General features: G+C 34.1%; 1 protein-coding gene across 5 annotated transcripts in view; it reads right to left on the bottom strand.

Annotated features, from left to right (window-relative positions):
* The window catches only part of PPFIA2 (PTPRF interacting protein alpha 2), a 104,987-nt gene that overhangs the window by 61,270 nt on the left and 29,430 nt on the right, over positions 1–14,287 (bottom strand). For all 5 annotated transcript variants that reach the window (XM_021716273.1, XM_008065546.1, XM_008065547.1 and 2 more), the window contains exon 9: positions 2,834–2,927. In XM_021716273.1, the coding sequence (XP_021571948.1) occupies positions 2,834–2,927 (94 nt within the window). The remainder of the gene's footprint in view (positions 1–2,833; positions 2,928–14,287) is intronic.

Below are 14,287 nucleotides of genomic sequence, written 5' to 3'. Positions count from 1 at the left end.
GCATCTTTTTTAAACAAAGAAAATTATAATTATTTAAATGAAAATTTAAACCCTTAAGAAAATTCAAGAACAAGCTGCCAATATTTAATAATAAATAGTGATAGCAAAATTTAATAGACACTAACTTTGAAACCATGTAATTTAAAAGTAATTTATCTTGTCTATCTAACAGAATTCATTACACAAAGATACTTTACTCACTGGCAACCCAGACACCAAGGCACAGTGCCATGCAAGTCTGGAATAAGTGTTAGCAATTATCATAGAAGTCTCACGAACACTGGTTGCATATTTATGCTCCTAGAGTTCTTGCTAATGCTGGTTGTGGTGGTGTATTACGAAATGTTAGCCATTATTATATTATAGAATGGTCTTAATAGTCTTCATAATATTTAAGGAATATACTTAAATGCTTATTCTATATAATACAGTTTATCATTACATTTTGTCAAAACATATTGCAAAATAAAACGCAAAGTCAACCATGGTAAGGTAGTTTAAGTACAGAACAAAAATCAATTTTACTGTGAGGGTACTTCAGAGTTGAAAAATAATTCTATAAAATTAATATCAAATCAATCCAACTTTAAATATGTTATTTTAAATCATTGTGTAATTGAAATGATTAACTTCAGCAGCTGTTTAAAAAGATATTTAACTTGGTCCCTTAAGCAACTAATGAACTACGTGGTATAATGCCTCATTATCAACCATATAAGCAATTGTGAAAGCTGGTTTGTTAGCCATTATTTATATGGATTTTTTTGTGAGAGAAATGAGATAACTTTTTTATTTTTATTTTTTGGAGATGGAGTCTCAAGTTGGAGTGCAGTGGTAGGATCACAGCTCACTGTAACCTCAGACTCCTGGGCTTAATTAATCCTCCCACCTCAGCCTCCCAAATAGTCAGTACTACAGGACCATACCACCACACCTGGCTAATTTATTTTAATTTTTAGTAGATATTGGATCTATTCTTGTCCAGGCTAGTCTTGAGAATTAACTCAAGGAAAATAAACTATGTCTTTATCCAGGCTAGGTTTTGATTACTCAGACTTGAAGAAAGTTAACCAAACTTTTAACAATTTATCAAGGAGAATATTTTTTAGAAGAATGTTCATTTAATAAATAGCCACAAAATTGAATAGAACAATCCTTAAAAGGAATAAACAAAATGAAGGTATTTGAAACAGCTTATGATAATATTTAGTGTTTAATGCTCAATAGCTAAAAAAAGAAATATGAGTTATTTAACATGACTAAACGTTTAATTGTATTCAAAAAATATATTCTCAAATCATTTTTACTCGGGACAGTATTTCTGCTAAATTTGGCTCTATATCTATTTTTAATAAGTAGCAAACTAATGAACAGTTAGGTTAGTGAACTATTTTGCAACTTGTAAGTATATAATTCCCCATTTTAAGTAAACATCTGCAAAATATGTAAGAAGACAAAATATGAAGTAAACTGATTAGCCTGTATACTATAACCATCTGATCATTTCTGTTACAAAATGAAAACCAGAGGAGTGAATGTTCTTTCATAAGAAAGAAGGGAAATGTAAAAACCATAAATGAAATGCAATAAATATTTAAGAGGGAGGAAAAGGAATAATTAACCCATGGATGCTGGAATAAAGAGAAACTGTTTCGCTTTTAAAGAACATGTCCTAAAGGTACCATTTTGTCAATGAAAATGTTACTATGTGTTTTAAAGATGTGTTATTTATACCTACTTGCTTTCCAACAGCTGCTGAGACTCAAAATTTGCCAATTTTGTAAGTCATTTAAATGTTCCATGTTACATATGAATGAAAAGACATACTATCAGTTTCCTGACAGATGCAAAACAATCTGTTATGAGCCTAAAATAAGATTATATTCAATCAGAGAAATGTTTCTCTTTCATCCATTTTAAAAAGTAGATACTTATAAATATCATGAGAGGAAACACAAATTTAGATGACATATTCTCTCATTTTATCATATCAGTTCAGCACTGACTTTAACATCAGATAGGGTATTCTGTTATTTTTAAGCCCACATTTAAATCTTTTAAATATAACTGAGTTTTGAAACAAATGCCTTGATCACTTAGAAGAAACTTTTTATTTCTATCCTGGGGCAAAGATTTTTTACATTATTTCAAACTATACCTCATTATAACTGGGAGACATGAGTCCTGAGCTGTTTTAGGCAATGCCTGAAAAACACTGGCCTCAGTATAGTCATTTTGTTCCCAACTGCTCTCTTTTTAATTCTCTACAACAATGATAAAGAATAAACATGATCACAAGTTCTTTTAAAGAAGGAGAACCACAAGTATTTATTTTAGCAAAATCCCAAGGAAAGCTAATCTTGGACAATGACTATCAATCTATTTTACCATAGTTAATTAAAAGTCTGAGTTTTTTGCAAGAGGATGCCATCCCATTTCCATGATATACACATTTTTATTTCACTGAGGCAAACAAGTTAGAAACATGATTCAAAGCTGTGTGGTTAAACAAGGACCTTGACAACTGAATGCATCTACTGCTCTTAAAATATTCATTCTGAAGACATCTAGAAAGACAAGAAACATGGCCTAAATCACTTACACAGATCTGTCATTGCATACTACTTTATTATTAAAAACAATCACCTTTTACTGTAAACCACTTTATGGTATCCATTGTATGCAAGTCTATACTCTGCCAAAATCAATATACAATGAAGAGATGGCTTTGCTTATTGATATGATACTTTAAAATAAACTCAGTACTTTTAGAAATATTTTTTAAAAAGAATAAACAAAGGTTAGAAGAGGAGGGAAAATAGCCCAAACCTACTTTTTTTTCAGTCTTCTGTCTTTTTCAGCTTGCGTTCCCAGTTTGCCTAAGCCCAAGGACTCCTGAGCAGCAGCTTCTGTCTCCATGAAACCCCCTGTGAAGAAGTAACTGTTCAGATTATGTCGCAGAGGTTACTTCCGTTCTGATATTAGGCTCTGAAAAGTTTATTTGAGCAACTCTTTAGCATCACATTTTTATTGTCCTTATATTTCTGACCCAACAGGCATACAATGGCATAGGTACATCCATGAGCATACACTGGGAAAATATAAAAAACAAAGCAAAATAACAACAAAGTGCCATCGAAATATTATTCAAGTTGCACCTAACAGCATCCTAATAAATGTGGCTTGTATGCTGGCAAATACTCTAATATTCAGTCGTCAAGTCTTGAGGTCTATTTATTTATTTTGCTTATGGAAAGTTAAGAGCAAATATCTGTGTAGTGTGTGAGATTTGTTGATTTTTTCTACATTTAAAACATTTGCAATATCTCATATATAATGGGATAAATGATAGCCCATTGAGTAGAAACTCAGGTGTATGTTTTCTATTCCAAGCTGAGAGAAAAGAGAGAGTGATCTGCTGACTGAAAGCTCTTCACACCCTCTCCTGAACCCACGTGTGTTCAACCGGATGACTCCTATATTCTTCACTTCAAATCTCACTCCAGAACTTGATGGGTTTGGGGCAGGTTCTTGTTTTTGTTGTTGTTTAAACTTTATAATGATTCCTAAAAATAGTCTAAGTCTTTCTTCAAAAGACCCTGACCAAAATAGTTTTTAGTCAACAGGTCACAGATTATTTAGTTTAGTGTCAGTATTATTAGCTTTGAATTTGTCATATAGGGTACTTCATACAACCTTGGAATAAAAAATAGAAAGGAAAGTTTAATGTAGGTCACATATATTTCACAATGCAAATTTTTCATTCAGGATCCTCAGACATGTAATTAATTCATAAATTACCTATTGTAATTGAAAAATAAGAACTTAATCACGTGTTCTGCTTTCTCTTTAATATTGATTATATGTGAAAAACATGATGTCAAGTTAAATGAAAAATGCTCACTATTTTTAACTATATTAAGGCATATATATTTAAATATAATAAATAAAATAAATTTAAACTCTTGTTAAGCGATTAGGTAGAAAGATTTAAGCTAATACAAACTTTTGCAAAAACTACACAAAATACTTCATCATATATATGTATATATGTAAATAAAGCTATTGAAAACAACTTTGACTCTTCTATCACTTTAGTGGCCATTTCCTTACTGAACATTTGCAGACCTGACCATAGTATAGTTTCTCTTTAGCAGAATAAAATATCTTACCAAAGCACCAGAGGCAAATTTTTATGTTACTGCTTTTCATAATTTACCTTAGCAAATAATTTATGATACCAGATACTCTTCACTATGTAGCATTGCTATAAAAAAATAATCTCATAAGCTGATAACCCTGTTACTGAAATGGGTAATTATAAGATAGTACCCTTTAACTGAAAACACATTTATTGCTGTCTAGATCGAATTGAGAGATGTGGAGTTTGAGAACCAAAATATATTTTATTCATAATGCACATGTTTAATTAATACAGGTACTTTTTAAATATGAAAGACTTTATTTGTTGGTATCATTAGGAAAGGTATTCACTGACTAACTAAAGTACTCTTGGGGACATTTTTTAAATGTGGAATTTTTTATGTACGGCGAATAGATATTTTCATTTTATTTCTCTCATCTGTATATTTGCACTATTATATATCTACAAATTATTATTCATAGTCTGCAAATAATAATAAAAATGTTCTCTTGAAATGCAAGTGGGAATGAATGACTCACTTAAAAGTTATAACATTCTTGAACAGTCTATATAGGGAGAGAGAGATTGGTGAGGCAGACCTATTCAATGAACAATGAAACATTTTCAACCACCAAGTGTTTGAATGAATCAGGGTTTTTACTCTTCTGAACAATAAAAAAGAACATTTAAATTATGGTTTAAATTTTTTCACGAGCCCAACATTTTAATAGAAAAAATAATATTTTTAAATAATAAAAGCTTGAAATTAAAACAAAGAAAACCCTAGAAGTATTTTGTGAATTAAAACTAGATATTTGCATTTTTTCACAAACAAAATTATAAAAATGTAAAGCATGATAAGCTTATAAATATTCTAAGTACTTTAGAAATCTGATATTTTAAATAAAATTTTTAATAATTGGAACCACATACTGTTTGAAAATGCCAAATAGCAAATGACACTTAAGGCCATAGTAGGTGCAATTATTATTATTATTATTATTATTTTTTTTTTTGAGTTGGAGTCTCACTCTGTCGCCCAGACTGGAGTGCAGTGGCTGCTCCCGGACACCGCAGCCTCGACCTGCTGGGCTCCGGTGATCCTTCCACCTCAGCCTTCCGAGTAGCCGGAATTACAGGCATGCACTACCACGCCCGGCTGATTGTTTTGATTTACTGTAGAGATGAGGTCTCGCTGCCCAGGTGGGTCTCGAACCTACGGGCTCAGGCAATCCACTCACCTCAGTCTCCCAAAGGCACAGGATTACAGGCTGAGCCACCGAGCCCGGCGGTGCAATTATTTTTAAGCATTACATATAGGACAGTTCCCTTAGCCAGAGGCAAAAGTTACAGCAAGTGCATTTTTCAGTCAATTAAAATATTTTTGAGTGAGGACATTTCTTCATAGAATGAATCCAACTGCCTTATTAATCTCAGGTTCATCTTTCCACATACCTGACCAATTACCTGATAGAGTGACCTCAGTCAAAGCAGCTTATAAACTCTACCTTTTACTCTATAGATGATTTTCTAAATCTAGTGAGAGTCTGTCTCATTCCTATACAGGCTCCAGTGGGCTCATATGGTTGTGTGGACTTTAGGAATACATATTTATCTATACTAATATTTTATTTACTTGCTACTTATGACTATTAAGCACATGAAATGTGGCTAGTCCAAATTATGTACTGTAGGTGTGAAATACACACCAGATTTTGAAAACTTAGTACAGAAAAAGATACATTATTGATAATTTTGCACTGATCATGTGTTGAAGTGACAATATTATTTCTAAATAGGGTTAAATAAAATGCAATTAAATTAATCTCACCTATCCCTTTTTACTTTTCTTAATGTGGCAACTAACAAATCTAAAATTACGTAGATGGCTTACAGCTGTGCTTTGCATTATATGAATGTTGGACAGCACCATATGCCAATGGTTCTAACTGAGGTTGTACCAATCCCCAGAGGGAATGTAAGTATCTGTGTATGTTGAGGGAGGATGCATTTTTCTAGTATGACTATTAGGAGTGAAAGGTAGGAACCCCAAGAATCTTAGAAGAACTTGGTAAAATAATTCTAGCAGTAGTGTAGCCATTTTATCTCAGCCCTAGACCTGTCATGTACTGCTGAGCCTTCTGATGACCAGCCTATTCTTTTTACCTTTTAATCATTGGCAAGAAGTAAAACTGGCCTCCCAGAGTAATTATTGGTAATTATTTCTAGCCTCATAAGCATGTCTAGTCCTAATTGTTTTTCGAGGCATCTATATTTCCAGCAATGATGTTAACCAACTTCCAGCCCAGCCTCTGGCCCACCACTTGTAGTCATGAGATACTGGTACCTGGGGATGTCTAGAAACAAGACTTATGTGACTTCTGATATCAAAGAATATAACCTTCGGACTTGCTTTTTAGCCCAAAAAGAGAGCCTTAAATGTACCCAGTCTCTCAGCCTTCGTGGCCATACTCGCCTATTGAGTGCTCGTCCCTTTCTGTCTATGGAGAGTGGATAACAAACTTTGCTTCTTTCTGTTTTGCAATTGTTTGCATTATTCCACCGGCACCGGGCCACCTTGCCTCAGTTTACCTTCTCCAGGAGCAACTGGTATATATTGGGTAGGGGACAAATATTCTAAATATTCTTCAATATATAGGGAGTCCTGTATATATGACAAAAATGCCCCAGATGAGAAATACTGGCCTATGGAAGTTAGGGGTTACTCATTCTTCAGGAAGTCCATTAGGAAACCATGTGGAAAAAGCATAATTAACTCCATCCGTCTCATGGCTTGAGGCATTTGAGTTTGGAAGGCTTGAATTCTGTGACTCAGTGTATATTGTTTATCTTCTTGTCAGTGTCTGACTAGTGGTTGTGCATGTGCAGTCTGGTGTTGTTGCCCTCAGTTGAAGTTTCTTGATTATCACTCAAGCACACTTATGTTTGTGAAGTTTTTGAGGACTTGGAAGTGTTGAAGGCAGGGTAACTTCTAATGTGTGAGGGGTCCAATCAAATACTTTTTTTTCCTACCAGTCCCCTCTCTCCATAAATAGTGTAGGTCAACCCAAATCAGAGGACCAACAATCTGGTGATCCAATCTCACACAGTATTACTTTGGCCAATGGGAGTGAGTGACCACTTGCCAACCAAATTCTTGCAACCAAGGTCAGGCTACTGGGTCAGGATGATTGCATACATGCAAGTTACTAGGTTCCCTGGGGCATCTGGTTGAGTGCAGGTGTGGGGTAGAGTGTCAGAGAAAAACCTGAAGGAGAGAAACAGGGAACTGGGCCGATGTGGTTTGGTTGGATTGCGACATGCCCAAATAACACTTCTTCCTTGCTGCATTCAGGGTTTGAATAGGAACCAAGAAAATTTTGACACTTATAGACTTTGGACCCCAGGTCCAAGTCTTGGCTGGGTGTGCTTTGCCCAGATGGCACTGCTAGTCCAGGCCTTTCTTACACATCAGAAGAGTTTTAAAATTTTTCAAAGAGAGTTGAAAAATGCGGGGCTCCCTAAGGATCTGTGCCACAGGACTCAAGGAAGGGGTCCCATAGGCCTAGATCTATGAATGATACCAGTTGAAGGCATCTGTTCATTTGGATTATGAAGGTGTGAAAGTTGTCAGAATCAAAATGGAATCACTAATGTTAAGAAAACCCTGGCATGTAGGAAGGCCACAGAGAGAGGGTTCTCATGCTCACATGCCTGATAACAACAAAGAAGACTTTTCAAAAGCCAAAATTTTGTATAAAGCCCATCACAATCTTACACAAAAAATATTTCTGCAAGGGTATCTGCCTGACAACTGCCTGTTTGACCTCAGCATGGTGCCATCCTTGTCATTAATCTTTGTAGTCAAGTATCATTACTTCAAAACAATGATGTAATCCTCATTTTTTTTCCCTTTAAAAACCTTTGTCTTTCTTTACCCTCTTGAATACATACATAGCTTAATATTCTTTTAGAGAATCTCTCTCTGCTGGTTATTTAGGCTGGCAAAGACAAATATCTCCACATTTCCCAGGACTTAAATTTCATTCAAAATAAGTTACTTCATATTTGTGCCTTGAGATACAAGTCTGCAAAAATTTCTTGCCAGAATCCACATTGCAAAGTCTCTGCCCCTCCATCTGCCCAGCAGAGGTCTTTGTCATTGCATGAAAAAGGGAGCTCTTACTCTAGAGAAATTATAACTACAACCTGCTGCTGATCTGATAGCTTCATCTTTCTTTCATTAGATCTCTCTTCAGCCTTAATAAATACCACATGGTTTGTATTTAAACACATTTAAATGTATAAATTATTCCACATCTGTTAGTCTGTTAGCTATCTGGAGGATGAACCTAAGCACAGCACCTGGCTCGTAAAATAAATGTAATAATTATGTTCGTAACTGAAGCTAAACACTACTTTCTTCAAAGCAAGAAAGACATTTTCACCATGCAGAGCATGAATCATTTCTAACTAATACTTTGTGGAATTTACATTGTATCTGTTGATACTTAAACATCCTACATTTTTGGGTAAAGGCCAGTACAGCCACCCAAATTTTAGGTGTAGAAGTGTACGGTCATGAGCCACATAATAAAGTTTCAGTCAATGATGAACCACATATACAACAGTGTTTCCATAAAATTATAATACTGTATTTTTTGCTGTACATTTCCTGTTTAGATATACAAATACTTAACCAGTATGCTATAAATGCCTATAATATTCAGCACAGTTACATTGCTGCACTGGTCAATAGACTAAGAGCAATAGGCTATATCATATAACCTAAGTATGTAGTATGCTATTACCATCTAGGTTTGTGTAAGTGCACTCTATGATGTTCACAAAACAACAAAGTTGCTGAATACATGCATTTCTCAGAGCACATCCCTTGTTAAGACTACATGACTGTACTAAATAATGCTAGTGCAATGTTGATGCTTTTTTAAACACCATGAAATTATTTTTCTCATTATGCTTATTATAGCAGGTCAATGAGTTCAAACAATTATAATATAAGGTGGCAGATGACCATAAAGAAAAGAAAATTGCAATTTAGCAGGCAAAAAAGATAACTCCAAAATATGTATATTGTCGCTCATTGAATTGAAAGAAAATGTGTTAAAGTAGCCTTTTATTAACCTAATATATGTGTTTTTATATTTGTCATTGGTTCAAAGTTGATATATTTTTCTGTTTTTACTATTTTTTATAGTTTTGCTCTACATCATTTGATCTATTTGATTACTCCATTGTTCTTAAAAATCTCTTTGTTTTGTCTTTCACAATGCCTGAAAGTAGCTTCTTTATCCTAACTAGTCAAACAAATGCTGTTGACATCAGCTATAGTGGTCTTGTGTGTCCTGTTTTTTGTTTTTGTTTTTTCTAGATAGTACTTATTAGGCTCTCTGAAGACCTGGGAGAGCCAATGCTTTAGAGGTGACAAGATTATATGCAGTTGATCATTCCTCCAGAAATAGTAAATGTTTTAATATTATTATCTCTTGCCTATATCCTATCATCATTTTTCTAAACTGGTAAACTGCCTCTGGAGCATGATACTTGCTTGCTTTAACCCCCAACTCTCACTTCTGTTTTGATACTTTACCTTGGAACTCAAATAATTTCATTTGTGTGCTTATCTTTGCTTCAATTAGCTACCTCCTGATCTCTGTATTCCAATCTCTCTGAAATTGACCCTCAGTCCAATCTCTCTGAAATTGACCCTCATTTCCTTCACTTGATAATTTGGTTTCACACTTCTGACCCCAGACAGTACCAATTTTTAATTAGAATAGAAAAGACCTAAGCTCCTCTCCCTCACATTCTCTTTGGAGTTTGTTAACGTGGCTTTATTATGCTTTTCTCACAGATAAGTCCCACTTTAAACTCCAGCTTTATACCTTTTAAATCTTGTAAGAAAACCACACTTAGATAATTCTTATGAAATCAAACATGTTCAAGGAGAGAAAAATTAATGACACGATTGAAACAATTCCAAAAGTATACTTTCTGGAGCACTAGAACAGGATATAAGTGTTGGGGTCACTACCAACTCTTCACTGAGCAGCTGTTTTGCCTTGTGAAATCATCTCAGTTTCTATAAGTATAAAATGTAGACCATTACATGATCTCTACATGTCTTGTAGGATCTTTAGGCAGCGTCTAGTTACAACAGTCTGTAATTTTAAAAATAGAAATTTATTTTCATAGTAAATAATTCACAGCATATGACTGGTAGCAAGACGAATTGCTGGACAAAAAGCTTAAATGTTACTGCTCACAATTGAGGATTACTAGGGTCAAAGTAGATATTAAAGATCATCTAGTCCAACCACCTTTCCAAAGCTTGGACCCACTCCACAACGCGCTTCCTAGTAAATATCTAGCTTTTGCTTGTCAATCTCCAAGTGACAAAGAACTCATTACCTCTTAAAGCAGTCCACTTTGTATGTAATTCTGGTACCCCAATGTTCTTTCTTACATTGAGATAAAGTCAATCTTTCTACAACATCAATACTTTGGTTCTAGCTTTGTATCCTTGATCAGCAATGAAAACACCAATAGCTCTTCCACATAACAGTTCTTCAATTTTTTTTAAAAAATTGGCTACTCGGGTAAGTCAGCAAGAAGAATAAACACATCCTCTACTTATCTTCTCTGCACACAATTCCAGTCCTTCACATTTGCCTAATCTTCCTCTCCAACCTTCCTAAAGATGATGCTATGCCTTTAAAGGTGCAGTAACCAGTATGGATAACATTCCTTGTCTGTTATTTTATCACAGCAGAGTAGACTAGAAAAGTCTTTTATTTCAACATTTATGTCTATTAATACAGCCTAAATTTATTGATGAATATTGAGTTTAGAGTAACATGAAATTTCTAAATGTGTTTTTTTGAAATATGTTTATAGAAGCTATACTTTTAGAGTAGGATATTTTGGATCCTCATCTCAGTTTTTTTTATTTTAATGCTCATAACCTTTAAAGGTAATATGATTTTTTTTCACTTGCAATTCCTACTTACATCAGCAATCCACCAATCAGATACCTTAGCTGGTGAAACATTCATGTCCAAGTGATTGGGGAACGTGTTGAATAAGGACAAAGTCCTAATCATACTACTAAAAACCTGGATCCAAAGGGGCATCACTCCACTCATTGGCAGTATTTGGCAGTGATTATTTAACCAGTTATAAATCTCACTTAATTATTCCATCACTCAGGCCCTATGTTGACATTTTGTCCACCGGGATGTCATAAGTGACAGCTTGCCCACCACCTTTCTTCATCTGTTCTTGAGTAACTTTGTCAAAGAAACAAAGGGAATCAGTCTGACATGATTATTTTTAACATAGCTTAATTTATTTTGTTTCAAAATAGGTTCATGCCTTCAGATAAAATTAAAAGTCAAGCTAGTTAGGATTCCAATTATGGATGCATAACAATGGATCTTATTTTTCAGAACTATTGTTCCTACTTGTCTTGACAAGACAGACAATGTGGCAGGTAAAATTTTTCTGGGACAGAAACACAGAAAAGATTTTGCTTTATTTTGTTTTAATTACAAAGATTGTATATGTTTATGTACTATTCTAACTAAAATTAAAACTCCTTGATGACAGCAATCATCCTTTAGCCAGTTTCCTAAACTTTGCAAATCCATAGTTTGTACTCTGCACTTAAGAATAGCTCAAAAAATGTTAATTCAAAGTAGTAATAAACAAATAATTTTAGATTTCCTATGCTCCCCTCCCCACCTCTCCCTTACAAATCTTACCAACTTTCTTGGACCTTAATGCCTTCATATTAATGTCTATTTTCTGGGTGCACTCAGTCTCTTCAAATAGATAGATGCAAAAAATGAGAGTTTTGCATTGTTCCACATTTTTGTATATTCTGCTCACATCAGGTAAACTGTCATTTTATTAACTTTAAATTCAAAAATTACCAAACAAACATAACACTATGGATTTCGGAATTCCCTTTTTGGTGTGGGCAATTTTTTCAATTGTTAGTTAATTTTGACTGGTGGTATTCCTGACACTGTTTTTAAATGCCCGTGCTACTTACTTATATCCATTATTTGTTATGCTTCTGTTTTCCAACTTTTGTAACAATATCTTTGAGACAGAGAACTCTCATTTCAGATCCACTGTTTCTTCCTTAAATTCACATCAACACAAATATTTTTGTATGTTACTATTTTCTTTAATTACTTTGCCAGTCTTTGTTGTCCTAACTTATGTTTCAGGTTATTTAAGACTACACTTATATCTGGAGTTTTAATAGTAGTGTGTATAGAATTCAGGCTATGGTAAATTGGAAAGTGATTGACAGATGAGAATGTATAAAAAGTAATTGTGGACAACTCAATCGTGAATGTTAAGGGTAGGTGAAAGATAAGTCAGTATTTGGGGACAATGGCAAAACTAAGTGATGACTTTTAAAAATATAGCTTACACACAAATGTGTTTGAATAATAATGGAAATATCAGTGATGCACTGCATGTGGATGTATAAATCAGGAAGGAAACAAGGCTATGGTCATTGGCCTGCTAAGTCTTAAAAGGATGCTATTACACCCTGGGTCTATGCTCCAAAAAGTCTGCAGAAGTACCTTTTGACCCTGTTGTCAAGAAGACATAAACCAAACCTGTTTTTGTATCTTTTCATCCTAGGATTTGTGATACAGAAAGACAATGAATGAAAGTAAAAGAGAGAAAGAAATGAAGAAAATCTAATACTTAGATCATCAAATAAGCTAGAAGGAAAGTTTTCTCCTCCAGGAAATTCAACTATGTCCTTCAGGCAGACTTGTCTCATATATTTCTATTTCCTTCATAGTACTTAAACGTGAATTTGAATGCCTTAAGTGGAAGAACACATGTTGACTGATACACTTTAGTCTACACCTCTCTTTGTTATTTTATACCCTGCTCATATCCTAATAGACATTTTAGTTTGCAAATCTTGCTCTTTAAGTAATATAAAAAGTACTATAAGCCCTCTGATAAGAGTAGAAATAACTTTGCAACAATATACAAAAACTTTAAATATCCCATTAATACCTTACTTTTCCCTATGCTGCGCTTGTAATTTGGGTAAACCAACTATTCGGAAGGGATGCTATAAAAAGATGTTTTAAATAAAAGAATTTTGTTTGGTTTACATTAGTTTTATTCAGTTTTCTGATTTGTTGCTTCCTTTGGCTTTTGGGGTTTTCATATTTATATTGCCTCTGCTAGTAACACATTTGTAAAAATAGACAATATGAGGGGGGATTCAAAATGGAATTATCTTTTGGAAGGTGAGCCCTTTGTAATACAGGCACTCCCACCCCCCACCATGTAAGTGTTCTGGGAAACCATTTACATCAGTGGACCAGCTGGCATTGTTGTGAAAGATGGCATTTGGCTTCAGTGAAATTTTTTTTGGAGATTCTTTCAATGCATTTGCCCATTTCATGATGGGTGATTTATGGACGCACCTGCCCACACCACACTGAATGTTCCACAGTTTTATAAATAATGGTATGGCCTTTGTCCCACTCAATCTGACCCTGAACAAACTATTTTTTCATTTCTCCAATGAAAAAAGTCTTCAATGGGAAATATTTTGCTGATGTGGAAGAGGTGAAACAAAAATCAACAGAAGCACTAAAAGGCATCAAAATCGACAAGTTCAAAAACTTTTTTGAATAGTGGAAAAGTCATCTGGATATGTGTATTGCATTAAGTGGAGAGTACTTTGAAGGCGACTGAAGTTTAAACATCTAAGAATAAAAATAATTTTAAAATATAAATTCAATTTGGGGGGGGTTCCCCGTAGTATATATGTTGGAATTGATTCTTCATGGTTAGAGGTTATCCATGCAATTATATTGACTGGGCTCATCATATGTGAAGTTTACACCATTACCCTAGCTTTCCAAATTATTATATAAAGCAGACAGCATATCTTCTCCAAATAGTTTCTTATGTGAATTAATACAAATCCCTCCTTTGTTGTCCATCATTTCTGATGGAACCAAAGAAATATTTTTATAGTTTTATTTATGTAGATTTTTCCTGCCACACCGTTTTTCTTTCTTTTCCTTCTTCTTTCTTTTCTTTCTTTTTTTTTTTTTTTTTTTTTGT

Source organism: Carlito syrichta, unplaced genomic scaffold, assembly GCF_000164805.1.
Source record: "Carlito syrichta isolate Samal-C Ts95f unplaced genomic scaffold, Tarsius_syrichta-2.0.1 Scaffold308653, whole genome shotgun sequence".
Lineage (NCBI taxonomy): Eukaryota > Metazoa > Chordata > Mammalia > Primates > Tarsiidae > Carlito > Carlito syrichta.
Note: the sequence above shows the minus strand (reverse complement) of the source record. Positions and strands in the feature narration are given on the sequence as shown.